We start from the raw sequence: 20,631 nt of genomic DNA, 5'->3' as shown, positions 1-20,631 counted from the left end.
TGTTTATTATAATGATGTTAGTCATATATCATGTTTATTATAATGATGGTAGTCATATATCACCTTTATTATAATGATGTTAGTCATATATCATGTTTTTGGAATTATGTTAGTCATATATCATGTTTATTATAATGATGTTAGTCATATATCATGTTGATTATGTTAGTCATATATCATGCTCATTATAATGATGTTAGTCATATATCACCTTTATTATAATGATGTTAGTCATATATCACCTTTATTATAATGATGTTAGTAATATATCATGTTTATTATGTTAGTCATATATCATGTTCATTATAATGATGTTAGTCATATATCACCTTTATTATAATGATGTTAGTAATATATCATGTTTATTATAATGATGTTAGTCATATATCATGTTCATTATAATGATGTTAGTCATATATCACCTTTATTATAATGATGTTAGTCATATATCACCTTTATTATAATGATGTTAGTAATATATCATGTTTATTATAATGATGTTAGTCATATATCATGTTCATTATAATGATGTTAGTCATATATCACCTTTATTATAATGTTAGTCATATATCATGTTCATTATAATGATGTTAGTCATATATCACCTTTATTATAATGTTAGTCATATATCATGTTTATTATAATGATGTTAGTAATATATCATGTTTATTATAATGATGTTAGTCATATATCACCTTTATTATAATGATGTTAGTCATATATCACCTTTATTATAATGATGTTAGTCATATATCACCTTTATTATAATGATGTTAGTCATATATCATGTTTATTATAATGATGTTAGTCATATATCACCTTTATTATAATGATGTTAGTCATATATCATGTTTATTATAATGATGTTAGTCATATATCACCTTTATTATAATGATGTTAGTCATATATCACCTTTATTATAATGATGTTAGTCATATATCACCTTTATTATAATGATGTTAGTCATATATCATGTTTATTATAATGTTAGTCATATATCACCTTTATTATAATGATGTTAGTCATATATCATGTTTATTGTAATAATGTTAGTCATATATCATGTTTATTATAATGACGTTAGTCATATATCATGTTTATTATAATGACGTTAGTCATATATCATGTTTATTGTAATGACGTTAGTCATATATCATGTTTATTGTAATGACGTTAGTCATATATCATGTTTATTATAATGACGTTAGTCATATATCATGTTTATTATAATGATGTTAGTCATATATCATGTTTATTATAATGATGTTAGTCATATATCACCTTTATTATAATGATGTTAGTCATATATCATGTTGATTATAATGTTAGTCATATATCATGCTCATTATAATGATGTTAGTCATATATCACCTTTATTATAATGATGTTAGTCATATATCATGTTCATTATATGATGTTAGTCATATATCACCTTTATTATAATGATGTTAGTAATATATCATGTTTATTATAATGTTAGTCATATATCATGTTCATTATAATGATGTTAGTCATATATCACCTTTATTATAATTATGTTAGTCATATATCACCTTTATTATAATGATGTTAGTCATATATCATTTTTATTATAATGATGTTAGTCATATATCATGTTTATTATAATGATGTTAGTCATATATCATGTTTATTGTAATGATGTTAGTCATATATCATGTTTATTGTAATGATGTTAGTCATATATCATGTTTATTATAATGACGTTAGTCATATATCATGTTTATTATAATGACGTTAGTCATATATCATGTTTATTATAATGATGTTAGTCATATATCATGTTTATTATAATGATGTTAGTCATATATCATGTTTATTATAATGATGTTAGTCATATATCATGTTTATTATGATGTTAGTAATATATCATGTTTATTATAATGATGTTAGTCATATATCACCTTTATTATAATGATGTTAGTCATATATCACCTTTATTATAATGATGTTAGTCATATATCATGTTTATTATGATGTTAGTCATATATCATGTTTATTATAATGATGTTAGTCATATATCATGTTTATTATAATGATGTTAGTCATATATCATGTTTATTATAATGATGTTAGTCATATATCACCTTTATTATAATGATGTTAGTCATATATCATGTTTATTATAATGATGTTAGTCATATATCATGTTTATTATAATGATGTTAGTCATATATCATGTTTATTATGATGTTAGTAATATAACATGTTTATTATAATGATGTTAGTCATATATCACCTTTATTATAATGATGTTAGTCATATATCATGTTCATTATAATGATGTTAGTCATATATCACCTTTATTGCTTTATGCTTTCACGTGAAGCCAAATGTGAAATTGTGATTGGTCTTCACTACTATTTGTGTCGCAGGTACGACTCTCTGACGGGCGTTCCATCGTGCCAGCGAGCTTTGGCCTTCGAGAAAGGAAGTGTTGTGTTCAACATCGCTGCTTTGTACACGCAAATTGGTGCGCGGCAAGACCGTTCCACCGTGTCAGGAATAGACCGAGCTATCCAAGCATTTCAGACAGCTGCAGGTACTCACTAACACACACACACACACTGCAACACGCTTATGTCGACAGCCCTCCTATGTGGAAAACTGTCCACACCCGCTTATTTTGCAACCAAGCTAAGTCAACTCCTCGCTTGTGTCCACAACCCACTTGTAAAAATGTTTGTATTTATTTATTGTTGGCAAATGCTCAACACTTGCTCAAAGTTACCATCTCTTTGTTATTGTTAGCATGTTTATACATACTATACCAGACCTGGGCATTCTGCGGCCCGCGGGCCTCATCCGGCCCTTTGTGCGTCCCTGTCCGGCCTGCGTGAGGCCAATTATAAATAACAAAATACATTTTAAAAAGTATCTATGTCGAGTGTGCAATACAACGGTGCTGCTTTTGTTTTGAAAATCGTTATTTGTATTACTTCCGTGTGGACGTGTGCGTGATTGTGAGTGAATGTGAACAGCTGCAATTACAAAATCAAGTTGAAAAAACATCTATGTCGTACGCGCAATACAACTGTGCTGCTTTTATTTTGAAAAGTATTATTTATGGGCGTGTGTCCGTGTGTAACCTGCGAGTGAAGGTGCACATGCAGCGACAAGTGATGCACGGTTTACACCCGAGACGCTAAAAAGAGAAAAGTTGATGAGGAATGGCGTGTTTTCAACAAGACATGAACTGCAAAGCAACGTCCCCTCTAAGGTGCGTCCCTGCGCAATTGCGCACTGCTCAAGCATCCTCTGCGGGCAGCAAGTATATATGCCGCGCACCAAATCAAATCCCATCTGAATTCTAAACAAAATAAACATATTTATTCTATGGAATTTTGCAATGTAACTTTGAGTGACAGTGACAACAAGCGGCCCTAAGTGTGTTCGTCAACACCGTTCAATTGAACACCGTTCAATTATTGTAACGTCTATCGAGATGCTTCGAGGACAGGAATTATATCGATCACTTTATTGAGCAAAACTGTTTATATTCGGACATAACCACACCAAAAACATGAGTAAAACAATTCTATCTCGAAAAACTAGTCATTTTCTGCCGTACAAACCAGGCCAAAACCAACTTGTCATCTGTCACCAACATGCATACCACTAAACCACTGGTGCGTTTATGGCCACACAAAAAGTCGGACAACTCAAACACCACACAAAGTTACACTATGACTCCTCAGTCATACGTGTGCTTATTTTACTGTCATTTATTATTAATGTTAATTTATTTATATTAGTCATGGAATGCTGTTACACACACTATGTTGAAGTATTACTATTATTATTATTATTATTTATCTTACGGTATATATCAAAAATAATATTGAGCAAAATTTAATTGAAATATTGTCGTTGTGGCCCTCCAGCAGTGCTCGGGTAGCTCATGCGGCCCCCGGTAAAAATTAATTGCCCACCCCTGGACTATACTGTACTCTGTATTCATGTGTTCAGGTACTTTTCATTACCTGAAAGAGAACTTCTCCAACGCGCCGAGTCTTGACATGAGCGGACCGTCGCTCTGCATGCTGGTCCGGCTGATGGTGGCCCAGCTGCAGGAGTGCGTGTTTGAGCGCACTGTGCTCACCACGCAGGACGCGCACTTCCTTCCCCTGCTGTGTTTGGCACAGGAGGCGGCACAGGTGAGCCCTCGGGTGACAAGTCTCCACCGGAACGACGACCGGAACCACTTTGCAATTTGCGCCCGCAGGTGTCGGACCGCTACCTGTCCGTGCAGCAGGCCATGTCGCAGCCGCTGATGAAGGACTACGTTCCGTTTTCGTGGGCGTCCGTGGTTCACGTCAAGTCCGAACACTTCCGAGCTCTGGCGCACTACTTTGCTGCCGTGGCGCTGTGTGAACAGATGTGTGAGTAGCACAAGCACACACACACAACACTTTCTACCAACCTCGTCACGTCCGTTGTGTCCTTGGGCAAGACACTTCACCCTTGCTCCTGATGGGTCGTGGTTAGGGCCTTGCATGGCAGCTCCCGCCATCAGTGGGTGAATGTGGAAATTGTGTCAAAGCGCTTTGAGTACCTTGAAGGTAGAAAAGCGCAATACAAGTATAACCCTTTTGCTTTCAAGGGGTGAAATGTGTTTGTATTCTATTTGAATGTAGTGTCTGAAGAAGACGTGAACGCTGAAGAGGAGGCAGAAAAATCATTTCTCCATTTCTACGTCGACATACCTGCAGAACCACCTGTGCCGATGCTTTTAAGAGACCCGCAAAAAAGACGCAAGCTTGGTGAGTTCAATAATTCACAGTGGTATTACGTAATAGTACCGTATTTTCCGGAGCATAGGGCGCACTGCCGATGAATGGTCTATTTTTGATCTTTTTTCATATACCGTATTTTTCAGACTATAAGTCGCAGTTTTTTCATAGGGGTGCGACTTATACTCAGGAGCGACTTATGTGTGAAATGATTAACACATTAGCGTAAAATATCAAATAATATTATTTAGCTCATTCACGTAAGAGACTAGACGTATAAGATTTCATGGGATTTAGCGATTAGGAGTGACAGATTGTTTGGTAAACGTATAGCATGTTCTATATGTTATAGTTATTTGAATGACTCTTACCATAATATGTTACGTTAACATACCAGGCACGTTCTCAGTTGGTTATTTATGCCTCATATAACGTACACTTATTCAGCCTGTTGTTCACTATTCTTTATTTATTTTAAATTGCCTTTCAAATGTCTATTCTTAGTGTTGGCTTTTATCAAATACATTTCCCCCCAAAATGCGACTTATACTCCAGTGCGACTTATATATGTTTTTTTTCCTTCTTTATTATGCATTTTCGGCCGGTGCGACTTATACTCCGAAAAATACGGTACATTGTTTGCATTAAATCAAACGCACCTAGACAATCATTCAGTCAGCCATTTAGTATCTTGTGGACTCACCCTCATCATGGGGAAGAATTGACGAAATGCACAAGACGCAGCACAAAAGCCAAAGACAATCGACTCGGCCATCAAAAAAAGGAAACTTTTTTTTGGCCTTGAAAAGCTGTAGTGTTAACGCACCGACTTCAGGATGAAGACAGCGCTCAATGACTTATACTCTGAAAAATGAGGTATATAAGGCACACCGGATTATAAGGCGCATTAAAGGAGTCATATTATTATTTTTTTCTAAATGTAAAACACTTCCTTGTGGTCTACATAACATGTAATGGTGGTTCTTTGGTCAAAATGTTGCATAGATGATGTTTTACAGATCATCTTCAAGTCGCTTTCAGGATGCATTATTATTGTACATTCTTTAACATGTACAAGACATATAAGAACTGAATTGACATTTTCGGCACAGTCCCACTAAGAGCAGACATACGTTACAGGGAGACAAGAACAGGACCGCCAACGGATCAGCCACTTACGGCGCTCCTTAAAAAAGGTGGGGAATATTGGGAAAGGGGGGGAAGAGTAAAAAATATCTGTCAAAGGCTGGACCCTCGGGAAGAAAAAAAAAAACTGCACACATAAACAAGTTACATATAATCACAACAACTCGCAACAGAGGGGGGAGGGGAGTTGGGACCCTGGAGGTCGACTGCTGCTATAAAGCGCTACTCAGCCGTCGACTGCTGCTATAAAGCGCTACTCAGCCGTCCATCACCCCGAAGGGGAATCAAGCAGTGGTGAAGGCATTGGGTGGGGTGTGTGTTTGTGTATCTGCCCATTGTCTTTGGGTGTAGTGGTGTTGTGTCCATAGGCCCGGGGCCGTTCTGCATGCAATGCAAGCAAAGTCTCTTCAGGATGCGCCGTTTTGTGGGCGGTCTTATTTACGTGGCTCACCTTCGACAGCGTCTTCTCTCCCTGTCATCTTTGTTGTAGCGGTGTAGCGTGCAAGGACGGGAGTGGAAGAAGTGTCAAAAGATGGAGCTAACTGTTTTAATGACATTCAGACTTTACTTCAATCAATAACGGAGCAGCATCTCCTCATCCGGAAATGTGTCCCGAGAAAAAACGTCCAACTGGAACTCTCTAATAACTAAAGTTTCTTGGGTGAATAATGTAAACTCACTATACCGGTAGGTTTTAGCGCTTGCATGGCGAGTTTACTGACAGATATAAGTAAGAACTTTACACTACTTTATATTAGAAATGGCAACAGCGGAGGATGAATGTCACACAACAATAAGTTAGAGAAAAAGAAGAAGCTTATCGACTACGTTGTTGGCATGGACTACAAAGGCGGACACGCGCAATTTTTCAGGATTTATGCAGATCCCAAATACAGATCAGCAGGTACCAGAAGGTAAGAAAAGTTTCTTTTGCATAATATTGTGAGACAAAACGCCAGATAATGTCTTACCTTATATACACACCATAATAATACTCCTATGTTGAAGCACAGTACAATCCATCAAGCGGTGCGGCTTCATAGCTTACCAAAGTCGTACTAAAACATGTTGATAGGTTTTTAAGCGCCGTGTGTAATGTTCTATATTTTCATTGGAACATAAAATGTTGGCGTTGTTTACTTGTCAGATTGCCATCATAGTGCAGTCTACACGTATCGCTTATGTTTGACTGCCATCTACTGGTCACACTTATTACACCATGTACCAAATAAAATTGCTTCGCGGTCGGTATTCCGTACATTAGGTGCATTATCGAGTTTTGAGGGAAAAAAATTAATTTAAGCGCGCCTTATAGTCCGGAAAATAGGGTTTATGATTGACTGGGAAAAGACACCTAACTTGTGTATTTGTGTTTTTTCAAAGGTAAAGCTCACTTGCGCCTCGCAGTGATGCGACACGAGGAAGCGCTGCGAGTCCACGGTTTATGTAAGATCTTAAGAAAGATGGACATCCTACAGGATATTCTATCAGTGGCACACAAACGCTCTTTGGAAAAGTACTCCGAAATGGACCGAGAAGATGACTTTGATGAAACTGCTGAGGCTCCGGAGATACAACGTAAGTGTGAAGTAATAGAATCACAATTATTGATATCGGTCTGTGAATAAGTGATATTTCCTCCATGACGAAATCAGCTGCAAGTCGTCTCAAACCCGACATCATCCCAGCCAACTTTTCTACCGTCCAAGTTAAAGACATCTTCCAAAGATTGGTGAGTGATTAAAAGCTGCAGCATTTCTTCCGGATATTAATGTTTGAGCATTTCTTTGTGCTTCAGGGGCCCTTGCCAGTGTTCTGTGCTCGGGCTCGCTGGGTTCCCGCTCGTCCCATCTGTCTCCCGAGGACAGAAGGTGGATTGGGACTGACACTCAGAGGAGACTCCCCTGTGTTGGTGGCGGGGGTGGTCCCTGGGGGCTGTGCAGCCGTAAGAGCAAACCTTTTCTTTGTTGCTGCGTCTGAAGATCTCTAATAGCTGTGGAGAGAAATCTGTCTTTTTAGGCAACCAGAAAAAAGATGTGCAACCAAAAAAAAAAATTGTAAACATTGGATGTGAAATTTAAAATAAATTCGAACAAAGGTTTTTGTTGCAAATAATTGTTTTGGTTACAAATCTTAGTTTGCAAATCTTTTTTGTGGTTGCACATAGTTTTTTTTAAGTTACAAATCTTTTTTGGTTGCAAATCAATGTGGTAGTTTCACATTAAGTTTTATTGGTTTTTGTGGTTGCAAAACCTGTTTTGGGGTTGCAGATTTTGTTGCAAATCATTCTTTATGTTACAAATATATTTTTTGTGGTTGCAAATAGGTTTTTTTGCTTGCAAATCACTGTGGTAGTTGCACATCAAGTTTTTTGGTTGCAATTTTTGTTGTTGTTGCAAATCTTATTTCTTTTTGGTTGCAAATATTTTTTGTGGTTGCAAAACCTTTTTATGATTGCAAATCAATGTGGTAGTTGTATTGTTGCAAATCACTTTTTGGTTGAAAATATTTTTTGTTGTGGTTGCAAATCTTTTTTCTTTGTGGTTGCAAAACCTGTTTTGGGGTTGCAATTTTTTTGCAAATCATTTTTTAGGTTACAAATATTTTTTTGTAGTTGCAAAAAGGTTTTTTTGGTTGCAAATCACTGTGGTAGTTGCACATCAAGTTTTTTTGGTTGCAATTTAATTTTTTGTTGCAAATCTTATTTCTTTTTTGTGGATGCAAAACCTTTTTATGGTTGCAAATCAATGTGGTAGTTGCACATCAAGTTTTATTGTTGCAATTTTTTTTGGTAGTTGCAAATCACTTTTTGGTTGAAAATATTTTTTGTTGTGATTGCAAATCTTTTTGATAGTTACAAATTGTGGTTTTTTGGTTGTTGCAATTATTTGGGGGGTTGCAAATCTTTTTTCTTTTTGGTTACAAATCTTTTTTGTGGTTGCAAAACCTGTTTTAGGGTTGGAATTTTTTGTGCAAATCATTCTTTAGGTTACAAATATTTGTTTGTAGCTGCAAATATGTTTTTTTGGTTGCAAATCACTGTGGTAGTTGCACATCAAGTTTTTTTGTTGCAAATCTTTTTTGTGGTTGCAAAACCTTTTTATGGTTGCAAATCAATGTGGTAGTTGCACATCAAGTTCAATTGTTGCACATTTTTTTGGTAGTTGCAAATCACTTTTTGGTTGAAAATATTTTTTGTTGTGGTTGCAAATCTTTTTGGTAGTTGCAAATTGTTGTTTTTGGTTGTTGCCATTTTTTGGGGGTTGCAAATCTTTATTCTTTTTGGTCTCAAAACCTGTTTTGGGGTTGCAGATTTTGTTGCAAATCATTCTTTAGGTTACAAATATTTTTTTGTAGTTGCAAATAGGTTTTTTTGGTTGCAAATCACTGTGATAGTTGCACATCAAGTTTTTTTGGATGCAATTTTTTTGTTGTTGCAAATCACTTTTTGCTTGAAAATATTTTTTGTTGTGGTTGCAAATCTTTTTTGTGGTTGCAAAATCTTTTTTGTGGTTGCAAAACCTTTTTATGGTTGCAAATCAATGTGGTAGTTGCACGTCAAGTTTTATTGTTGCAAATTTTTTTGGTAGTTGCAAATCACTGTTTGCTTGAAAATATTTTTTGTTGTGGTTGCAAATCTTTTTGGTAGTTGCAAATTGTTATTGGTTGTTGCAATTTTTGGGGGGGTTGCAAATCATTTTTTATTTCGGTTACAAATCTTTTTTGTGGTTGCAAAACCTGTTTTGGGGTTGCAATTTTTTTGCAAATCATTCTTTAGGTTACAAATATTTTTTTGTAGTTGCAAATAGTTTTTTTTGGTTGCAAATCACTATGGTAGTTGCACATCAAGTTTTTTTGGTTGCAATTTTTTTTTGTTGCAAATCATACTTCTTTTTGGCTGCAAATCTTTTTTGTGGTTGCAAAACTTTTTTATGGTTGCAAATCAATGTGGTAGTTGCACATCAGGTTTTATTGTTGCAAATTTTTTTGGTAGTTGCAAATCACTTTTTGCTTGAAAATATTTTTTGTTGTGGTTGCAAATCTTTTTGGTAGTTGCAAATTGTTGATTTTGGTTGTTGCAATTTTTTGGGGGTTGCAAATGTTTTTTCCTTTTGGTTACACATCTTTTTTGTGGTTGCAAAACTTGTTTTGGGGTTGGAATTTTTTTGCAAATCATTCTTTAGGTTACACTCTTTTTTTTGGGTTGCAAATCTTTTTGGTTGTTGCAAATAATTGCGGTTGTTACGACTCAACTTCAATCTTGAGGGCGGAGCTTCCTCTAAACAATATGTTCGAACCCTTTTTAATTGGTCGGTCTGTGAGGATGGCGTGACCATACGGGCTTGCCTGCTGACTACTTCTGCCCTCACACATTTGGAGCGGAACTCTGAAGCCTAGGACTGGGCGGTACTGAACAATAAAAAGGCTACAAACATATTGTTCAGAGGAAATTAATCGTAAACAAAAAAAGGATTTTTACTCCAAAAAGATAATTTTACATGTTCTGATTAGTTGCATAAAAACCCCAAATTCTCTCCATATCAAGTTACATAGATATAACCGTTTATTATTCTTCCTTACTCTAGAAAATGGCATTTATTTATTTTTTTTAAATGAAAAAATGTATTTACTTGCTCCTAAAAGGAGGCAGGACTGAGGGAAGGAGACTACATCGTGGCGGTGGATGGACAGGACTGTAAGTGGGCCAAACACGCCGAAGTGGTGAACATGCTGAAGAACTGCAGCGACAAAGGGGTGGAGCTTAGCGTGATTACGTTGCATTCGCACGATGCTCAGGTACCTTCTCCTGTAGTTCATCTTGTATACGTTTATTATCCTTGGACAGTCACATGACAGCCCCTCCTAAATGTGAACAGGTTGCAAAAAGAGCCTTCATGGTGTCTCACGGCGGCAATAAAGAGAACTCCCTGCAGAGGGTTCTGGGCGTGGCTAAAGGAAAGAGCTCCGCCTCCCTACTAAACTGGAACAGGAAGAAGAAAAGGGAAGGCAACGCGACATCTAAGAGACCGGGAAGCACTTTCAGTTTGTCTTTTGGGAGCCTCAGAGACACAGAAGGCATGTATTGACATTTGGAAAGAACTTTCAAAACTAAACAAGTAGCAACAAATATAAGTTTTCATTATTAGCACTGCTGAGCAAAATATTGTACATCTCGGATCTTACAAAAAACTGTGTCTCAACTGGAGCACTTGCATACTTACTTAGTCTTTAAGTGCATAAGTGTGTTAAATAAGCATACTTACACTTAAAGTCTTTAAATTGCATAGGTGCAGTACACTATTAGTACATGAATGTTGTACTCAAAATTAGAGATGTCCGATAATATCGGATTGCCGATATTATCGGCCGATAAATGCTTTAAAATGTAATATCAGAAATGATCGGTATCGCTTTCAAAAAGTTAAATTCATGACTTTTAAAAACGCCGCTGTGTACACGGACGGACGTAGAGAGAAGTACAGAGCGCCAATAAACCTTAAAGGCACTGCCTTTGCGTGCCGGCCCAGTCACATAATATCTACGGCTTTTCACACACACAAGTGAATGCAAGGCATACTTGGTCAACAGCCATACAGGTCACACTGAGGGTGGCCGTATAAACAACTTTAACACTGTTACAAATATGCGCCACACTGTGAACCCACACCAAACAAGAATGACAAACACATTTCAAATACCCAGAACTCCTTGCAGCACTAACTCTTCCGGGACGCTACAATATACCCCCCCTCTTTCCCACCTCAACCTCCTTATGCTCTCTCAGGGAGAGCATGACCCAAATTCCAAGCTGCTGTTTTGAGGCATGTTAAAAAAATAATGCACTTTGTGACTTCAATAATAAATATGGCAGTGCCATGTTGGCATTTTTTTCCATAACTTGAGTTGATTTATTGTGGAAAACCTTGTTACATTGTTTAATGCATCCGGCGGGGCATCACAACAAAATTAGCCATAATAATGTGTTAATTCCACGACTGTATTTATCTGTATCGGTTGATATCGGTATCGGTAATTAAGAGTTGGACAATATCGGAATCACGGATATCGGCAAAAAAAGCCATTATCGGACATCTCTACTCAAAATGGTGAATGTCACCATCTTGGCTGGAAGGAAAAGGCGGGACTAATTTGAGTAGTTGCCATTCACAATTATAAAGGAGGGAAAAAAGAAGGTAAATATTGTGATGTCATTTTACACTTACCTGAAATGATTTGGGGCAGTAACACTTGTGCACTCAGGAACTAAGCACACTGTACACAGTATACTTGCTGAAGTTGTACTGATGCAAGTATTCCATTCGAGACACAGTTATCGAATTTGAAATGCATTGAGCTTAGGGATGGGTACTGAATTTGGTACTTTAGTAGGCATCAAACGGTACCACATTTGGATAGCTTTGCTGGACATGACGTCACGTCTGCTTGCAGGAAATAATCAGTCAAGCAGCACTCAGCCAAACTCCCTCTAAATAATGTTGCAACTTACAGACACCAACAAAGCAAGTACTTGGAAGAAAACGTTTAAACGTAAAGTAAGGCTCCACTCTAGCTTGATGCTAGCTTACATTGGATTTGCCAGAGACAAGCTACAACTAGCATTAGCGATTTTACATTGTGGTGTCAACACCTCCAAATTTAGTAATGACAACTACAACTAAGATAGATGTCACATTTAAAATGCTGGTGTGTAATAAGCACAATACTTACAGTATAACACAACAACGCATTCAGCCTAATGGAAAAAGCGACTTACATTATAGTTAGCCTATGCAGTTCTGCCATCTAATGTCTGGGAAGTGCAACTGCATTGCAAATGGAGCTCAAATGTGAATCAGAAAACAAGATATAACACCTGGACTGCACATTTATGATCAGCTCATTTTACATGTGAAATTAAAACATATAATTTAAATAACAAACAATATTGATTAATACACCAACGGTACCAAAAACTGGTACTGTTGAGTACCTGTATCAATTCCCAGGTACCGGGAATTGGTACCATGTCGGTTCAAATGTGAATGGTACCCATCCCTATGTGGTGCATAGTAAGGAAGACATAATAATAACAATAATTAGGTCAACATTCTTATAAACACTATCATGTTCTGGGAACTGGAAAGCGCGATTCAGCTTTGTTATACTTTTTCTTTAGCAGTGTTTTTAATGTCATTTTGTTAAAACAAATCTTTCCACTGAACTAATTTTTTTTCTTTACAGCCAACAAATAATAACTTTTAGAACATGTTATATTTGAACATAAACTAAAATGCATAGCTTCAGTTGAAGTCAAGTCTAGTATTAGTGCTCGTACACAAAACCAGTGTTGTTGTTTTTTTACTGTGAAATCTTCATGTTTATTCTGAATGTTTTTTTAATAAAAATCTTTATAATTATGTTGTACCTTTTTAAGTGTATGAAAACTGGAACCAGCAGGCATTTATCTTTGCAACAGAAATGATCCAAACTGACAGCTTGTGAGTCAGCAAATGTTGGATGAACTTTTACACGACATTCTTTTCAGTAAAATACTTCAATAAGTACACTGGGTTGTACACTGTGCCGTGTAGTACTCTATCAAATCATTACTCCCTCCCTGCAGATGATTGCAATATTTACTTTTCCCCTCTATTTTCTACTAATGAATTGCAACCACTCAAGTTAGTCCCTCCCATGGCGACTGACTATTGAGGGTGGAAAGTAGTAATCACTGCACACTCAACATTTTGAGTGTGTTGAGAAGGACATCCAAGTACTGGGAGTACTGCATTTTGACAGTGTTTTGAGGGGAAAAGTGTGTTCTCACACAAGAGTAGCACACCTATGCACTTAAAAGACTAGGTGTAAGTACACAAGAGTAGCACACCTATGCACTTAAAAGACGAGGTGTAAGTACACAAGAGTAGCACACCTATTCACTTAGACTATGTGCAAGTACACAAGAGTAGCACACTTATGCACTTAAAAGACTAGGTGTAAGTACACAAGAGTAGCACACCTATGTACTTAAAAGACTAGGTGTAAGTACACAAGAGTAGCACACCTATTCACTTAAAAGACTGTGCAAGTACACAAGAGTAACACACTTATGCACTTAAAAGACTAGGTGTAAGTACACAAGAGTAGCACACCTATGCACTTAAAAGACTGTGCAAGTACACAAGAGTAACACACTTATGCACTTAAAAGACTAGGTGTAAGTACACAAGAGTAGCACACCTATGCACTTAAAAGACTAGGTTTAAGTACACAAGAGTAGCACACTATGCACTTAAAAGACTAGGTGCAAGTACACAAGAGTAGCACACATATGCACTTAAAAGACTAGGTGCAAGTACACAAGAGTAGCACACCAAGTACTACTCTTTATAATTAAAAGACTAGGTGCAAGTACACAAGGGTAGCACACTTATGCACTTAAAAGACTAGGTGCAATTACACAAGAGTAGCACACATATGCACTTAAAAGACTATGTGCAAGTACACGAGTAGCACACCTATTCATTTAAAAGACTAGGTGCAAGTACACGAGAGTAGCACACCTATGCACTTAAAAGACTAGGTGCAAGTACACAAGAGTAGCACACCTATGCACTTAAAAGACTAGGTGTAAGTACACAAGAGTAGCACACCTATGCACTTAAAAGACTAGGTGTAAGTACACAAGAGTAGCACACCTATGCACTTAAAAGACTAGGTGTAAGTACACAAGAGTAGCACACCTAGCCACTTAAAAGACGAGGTGTAAGTACACAAGAGTAGCACACATATGCACTTAAAAGACTAGGTATAAGTACACAAGTGTAGCACACTTATTGACACAGCCTGTGGTGTACTATTGTGATTTAAACATGCACTGTTGACTGACTTATATACTCTTGCTTTTAAGAGTATTACATTTTTTAGAGAACATCTCCATTTATTACAATCTAAAGCTTCTACTGGTAATATTTTAAAACAATATTATGATTAAAAGTAAAACACAGTAAACTATTACTTTACATTAAGAAGGTATTCCCAGCGCTTTACTTGTTTTACATATTGTGTTTCAGCCATATTTCAAAAATGTATACAATTCTTTCTTTCCCTCAAACTTCTACATGCAACATAACATAATGACAACATGAACATGTAATAACTTAGACGTACATGAGTACTTACAGCCACAAAGCTAAAAATGTAGCTGAGCTGGATCCGGTTGCTGCTCATAATTCTTCTGTTTCCGCTCATATTCCTTCTGTTTCCACTCATAATTTCCAGTTTATTTGCTTAAATAAGCCTTTGACAAAAAAGGTGGTTTTCCTGTAGTACCTGTAGTTGGTGATGCCGTACTTGATCTCGGCTCAGTCCTTGTCCTTCTCTATTTGGAGCCGGACGCGAGTGCAGACCCGAGCCCGCTCTGTTCTAGCTCGGCTATGACCGCCATGTGTTTGAAATCGGCAGGGTGGTGGTTAAACGTCTCCACCAATCGGTGCGTCTCCTGCCTCTGTGTGCCATAAAAGAGCTGCACCTGATTGGCCAAGCACTGAGCTTGGTGGACAGTCTGAAAGGAGAGTTTGGCTTTAGACTTTTTCCAAAATATCATTCATATCTAACAGTCAAATGGTTATGGTTCTTTGCACATGCATACAATTACAAAATGATACGTCACATTTCCAGTTTCTGATTACAACACGTCCAAAAAGGAGTAAGAAAAAAGCATAGCTTATTTAATCCTACCCCTTTTTGGTTCATAGCAATTCCTACCACATTTGTTTGTACTCAATCTGTAACACAACAGTGAATAAATAGATTTAATGAGTAATTAAATAAATAATAAATCCATAAACAATAAATGAATAAGTTATGATTCACATAATGAGATGAATAAGATTATCTCATGTTTCAATAAGGGTCAAGAAGTTTATCAGGATTCTTCTTCTTTGTAAACACTGAGTTTGAACAGGTTCTCAAACTGTGGTTTAGGGTTTAATAATTATTTCCATGATTTAATGCCAGATAATGTACTAAAAGGTCTTAAAATATTTGAATGCATGCACAACATTTAAGTTACATTTTCCCGAATGTTGAGAATAATTGTTGTACATTTATGGGTTGTAGTTTATAGTTTGCTTTCTTGTACATCATTTTGGCTGTTTGCAAATGCACCAAATAATTGGATTTCAGTATTTTTATACAATAAATAAAGGGTTTGAATGTTATCTGTATCCAACATTATGTATTGTCCCAATTGATCTTTACTGTAAAAATTCACATTTTTTAAAATGTGTTAGCTCCATGCTAATTCACATTGGATAAGCCATATACATGCTAGTGATTAGCATTAGCGATTTTGCATGGCAGGTTTACACCTTGGTAATGAAAACTACAACTAAGGTGCACATTACAAACATACAGCTAGCACGTAATAAGTACAATACTTACAGTACGGTTGTCCCGATACCAATATTTTGGTACCAGTACCAAAATTATTTCGGTACTTTGATACTTTTCTAAATAAAGGGGACCACGAAAATTGCGTTATTGGCTTTATTTTAACAAAACAAATCTTACGGTACATTAAACATATGTTTCTTATTGCAAGTTTGTCCTTAAATAAATGAACATACAAGACAACTTGTCTTTTAATAGTAAGTAAGCAAACAAAGGCTCCTAATTTAGCTGCTGACATATGCAGTAACATATTGTGGCCTTAATTTAATTATTAAGGACAAGTGGTAAAAAACGAATTATTAATCTACTTGTTCATTTACTGTTAATATCTGCTTATTTTCTCTTTTAACATGTTCTATCAACTCTTCTGTTAAAATGTAATAATCACTTATTCTGCTGTTGTTAGATACTTTTCATTAGTTTCGGATGATACCACAAATGTGGGTATCAGTCTGATACCAAGTCGTTACATTGGTCATAATTTAGGTTCTCATGTGTCCAGGGGCGTATTTCCTGAGTTTATAAACATAATATACATTTTTTAAAAACGAAAGAAGATGTGATGCCAAAAAATATTGAAGTAATCATAGTAGTATCGACGAGCTACGCTCCTGTACTTGGTATCATTACAGTGGATGACAGGTGTGGATCCACCAATGGCGTTTGTTTACATTTTGACGCCGGCGAGCTACGGTGTGTAGTGAAGCATGTTTAGCTATTCCTCGTCCTGCAGGGATGATACTTGTAAGAAACATACTTTATTTGTCACCATGGAGGAGAGGATTAGTGATTCAGAAGTAGTACATTTCAGAGGCGGTATAGTACAGAATATGATTAATTAGTATCGCGGTACTATACTAACACCAGTATACCGTACAACCCTAACTTACAGTATGAACACTTTGTAGGACTCAACAAAAGACAAGACTGGCACATTCAACTTAATGGCTAAACTTTAGTAGACAGCAAAAATGCGAGCACATTGCAGTTACAAAATAGTAAATGAGTCTAAAAAAATACAACTGACCAGTACAATTACCGTATCATTAGTTCACTGTTGAATGTTAAATACAACATTTGCATGCAATGTTATTGTTAACAACGTAACATTACCCATGGTACAGTTAAAAACAGGCATGGATTCAAATGTAAAAAATACCCATCTGTACTTACAATAAACTTGGGATCCAATTCTGCTGTCATGAGCACAACACCCTTCTCCTTCAAGTCAGGGTAGTGGTAGAGGATCAGCTGACTGGGAGCGTGCTCACCCATCGTCTGTCAAACACGATCATAAATGTGACCCGTGCTGGCAAAATGAGTCGGAATACGCACAGGCTAATTTTGACCTACAGGCAAATAAGTGAAAAAAATGTATCTTGGTTGAAATTGAGATTTTCACAAAAATGAGTCCATAAAGCCACAATCTAGCGATCCTAATCATCGAAATAGCAAGAAAACATCTTAAATCACCTTTATTTGAAGGTTTTGTACGAGATATGTCTTCAGAAATTAGTCCATCCATCCATCCATCCATCCATTTTCTACCACTTATTCCCTTCGGGGTCGCGGGGGGCGCTGGAGCCTATCTCAGCTACAATCAGGCGGAAGGCGGGGTACACCCTGGACAAGTCGCCACCTCATCGCAGGGCCAACACAGACAGACAACATTCACACTCACATTCACACAGTAGGGCCAATTTTAGTGTTGCCAATCAACTTATCCCCAGGTGCATGTCTTTGGAGGAAGTCCTTTGTGTTAAAATTCCTTGAGAAAATCAAGTGTTTTCAACGCTCACTCACGGCAATAATGGGGAATCCCCCTAGCCATATTTGGTATCATTGTGACGCCAAGTTGACCTACTTTCTAAAAATGAGCATGGAATTCCTGATGACGCCATTCTGAACCAATAGAATTTGAGTTTTTAAACCTGTCCCGACGTAAACAAATCCGGCTTGTTGCTAAGCGGTCGCTGTGAGGCGTACCCTCATTGGTTGAATCACCCCGCGCGGTGCATTGTGGTATCATGGCAGCGCCCTGATGAAAAACAACACACAGTAATTCCAGCGGAATATTTGGTGAAAAAAGGTGATTTTCGAACATTTAATTATTATTTTTGTGGATAAGTTAGACTGTTTTACATTCCGTAATGGATTTAGAAGGCGGAGAGGGTACACAGGCGGTTGCAAGTGCGCTAAATTCACTGCAGTCGGCGAATCTTCTTAGTGCTGCTGGTCAGGAATATTACGGACAGCTGACCAGCTGACAAACTGACCAGTGAACAAAAAAACTGTGACATAACAGTGTTGACATTTTTGTACATAACCGTTTTCAATAGAGTTGAATATATATTTTTCCTTTAGACATGGGATTTGACTTTAATTGTACCAATTTTGGTGTTGCTACAAGGACTTTTAAGGTATGGTTGCTATGGAGTTTTGTTTTGGAACATTCTGTTCTGGAACAGTAAACTTTAAGCTGTTTTTTCTCAAAACGGACCCTCAAACTTGGTCGACTTCAATCGGATGTAACTCTGTCATTTTCTGTCCGATTCCACCAAACCATATATCATTTTGAAGGTCTTTAGATGGAGAATGTGTAAATAACAATAACTCAGTTTTTAAAATTTCCTCATTGTGACTCATTTTGCCAGCACAGGTCACAAATCATACCAATGTCTTCCTGCAAACACTTGAACTCATCAAAAGAATTCAGAACAAAAACATGAAATACATATTTTTATGTGTACTACAGCAGGAGATCAAATACTTATAGTCCACACACACATTTACACATGTAGAGTTCAAGGTATTTGGGATGTTAAGCGGAGAAAAGCTAGCAATGCACAAACTAATTGGATAATATCCGGCCTGCGAGGCAGACATGATCACCGCGGGGCCGCCGTGCGGAAAAGACAAACTGCAGGAAGTACAGGTGTGTTGACTCACCTGGATGTTGATGAGTGAGGTGAAATGGAGCTCATGGCCGGACCACTGACCCACAAAGAACTCGTAACCTTCCATCTGTGGCAACGCAAACAGGAACTGCAGACAAAGAGTTAAAAAAATAAATAAAAAGGTTACAATGATCACTTTTCTTACTGAACCTATTTGTTCTTTCAATTTGGACATTAAAAATGTGCATGTATTGATTACAATTGCATGGGTTTTAAACTTGAGAAAGATCATTACATTGACACAAGGGTGTCCAAAGTGCGGCCCGCAGCTCCGGTTTTGTTAGCCTAACGCGTATTAATGGATAAAAAAATTACAGTAAAAATGTTTTAAAAAAAAAAAAAGAACAAAAATGTGTGATGTAATATGAAAAATAGCAAAAAAAATTTACACAAATAACTCGTGTCCCAAGACGTGTCCCAAGGATCTCATGAAAAGTCAAAGTATGCGGAGGGCATACTTTGAAAGAAAAAAAGGACATTACATATTCAGTATTTAAAAACAAAACCTACGGTTAGTTTTGTGTTTTTAGGGACAGTGTATTATTATTAGTATCTACATTTCAACTTTTTCCTCATTTCATTCCTTTTGTCTGCTCTTTTCATTTTTACTGTTGCTTTAACCTATGTAACAGTTGACAATAGTACACGTTGTCACTTATAACACAAAGCTGACATTAAGTTGTATGTTTATCTGTTAGTAGCATTTCCCCCCAAATTAAAACATTTCAAAATGGCCCCCAGGTACTTGGACTTTTTGGTATGTAGCTCTTGTTTGAAAAAGTTGTGATATCCCTGCTTTATTGACATAATCAAACATTTTTTGTTACAATAAATTTATTGTCCCTCTTTCTTAAGATTTCAAAAGCAAGAACGTTATCCATCAATTTGTACGTAAAAAATAATTGATGAGGCCATTATATATTACGATGCTTATAACAAGTGGCCCTCTTAAAGCAGCCATGTGGCCCTCAATGAAAAGGAGTTTGACACCCATATTTTACACAAATGTTACAGTAAGTGAGGATTTTATTCGAAAAACTATTTAACGGGAAAGCGATTGGTACCTTAAAGTATACGTCCTGCCATTTCATTGTTATGTATTTGTAAATAAGCTCACTGTAGTGCTGCACAGAAAAGAGCAAAGTGAAAGTGTGCAGTAATTAAGTGAAATTGTGCAGTAATTAAGTGAAAGTGTGCAGTCATTAGGTGAAAGTGTGCAGTCATTAGGTGAAAGTGTGCAGTAATTAAATGAAAGTGTGCAGTCATTAGGTGAAAGTGTGCAGTCATTAGGTGAAAGTGTGCAGTCATTAGGTGAAAGTGTG

The 20,631-nt window shown here is 36.7% G+C and overlaps 2 protein-coding genes across 3 annotated transcripts in view; one reads left to right on the top strand and one right to left on the bottom strand.

Moving 5' to 3' along the window:
- rhpn1 (rhophilin, Rho GTPase binding protein 1) overlaps positions 1 to 13,421 on the top strand; it is a 33,541-nt gene extending 20,120 nt beyond the window's left edge. The window contains exons 8-16 of the mRNA XM_062027952.1: positions 2,394 to 2,560; positions 3,988 to 4,175; positions 4,244 to 4,400; positions 4,656 to 4,781; positions 7,281 to 7,475; positions 7,553 to 7,629; positions 7,696 to 7,842; positions 10,542 to 10,694; positions 10,775 to 13,421. Of these exons, the coding sequence (XP_061883936.1) occupies positions 2,394 to 2,560; positions 3,988 to 4,175; positions 4,244 to 4,400; positions 4,656 to 4,781; positions 7,281 to 7,475; positions 7,553 to 7,629; positions 7,696 to 7,842; positions 10,542 to 10,694; positions 10,775 to 10,984 (1,420 nt within the window). The 3' untranslated portion in view covers positions 10,985 to 13,421. The remainder of the gene's footprint in view (positions 1 to 2,393; positions 2,561 to 3,987; positions 4,176 to 4,243; positions 4,401 to 4,655; positions 4,782 to 7,280; positions 7,476 to 7,552; positions 7,630 to 7,695; positions 7,843 to 10,541; positions 10,695 to 10,774) is intronic.
- atpaf1 (ATP synthase mitochondrial F1 complex assembly factor 1) overlaps positions 3,715 to 20,631 on the bottom strand; it is a 28,101-nt gene continuing 11,184 nt past the window's right edge. Inside the window, exons 7-11 of one of the 2 annotated variants that reach the window (XR_009822019.1) lie at positions 19,302 to 19,397; positions 17,526 to 17,630; positions 15,231 to 15,462; positions 4,442 to 4,573; positions 3,715 to 4,384 (exon numbers count right to left, since the gene is read on the bottom strand). Coding sequence is in view for 1 of the 2 variants with exons in the window: in XM_062027953.1 (XP_061883937.1) it covers positions 15,280 to 15,462; positions 17,526 to 17,630; positions 19,302 to 19,397 (384 nt within the window). In the remaining variant the exon portion in view is untranslated. Of the gene's footprint in view, positions 4,385 to 4,441; positions 4,574 to 10,492; positions 10,879 to 15,230; positions 15,463 to 17,525; positions 17,631 to 19,301; positions 19,398 to 20,631 lie in introns of those variants that run through there. The other variant, XM_062027953.1, reaches the window with a different exon arrangement.

Source organism: Entelurus aequoreus, linkage group LG19, assembly GCF_033978785.1.
Source record: "Entelurus aequoreus isolate RoL-2023_Sb linkage group LG19, RoL_Eaeq_v1.1, whole genome shotgun sequence".
NCBI lineage: Eukaryota > Metazoa > Chordata > Actinopteri > Syngnathiformes > Syngnathidae > Entelurus > Entelurus aequoreus.
This window is presented reverse-complemented; position numbering and strand designations above follow the sequence as displayed.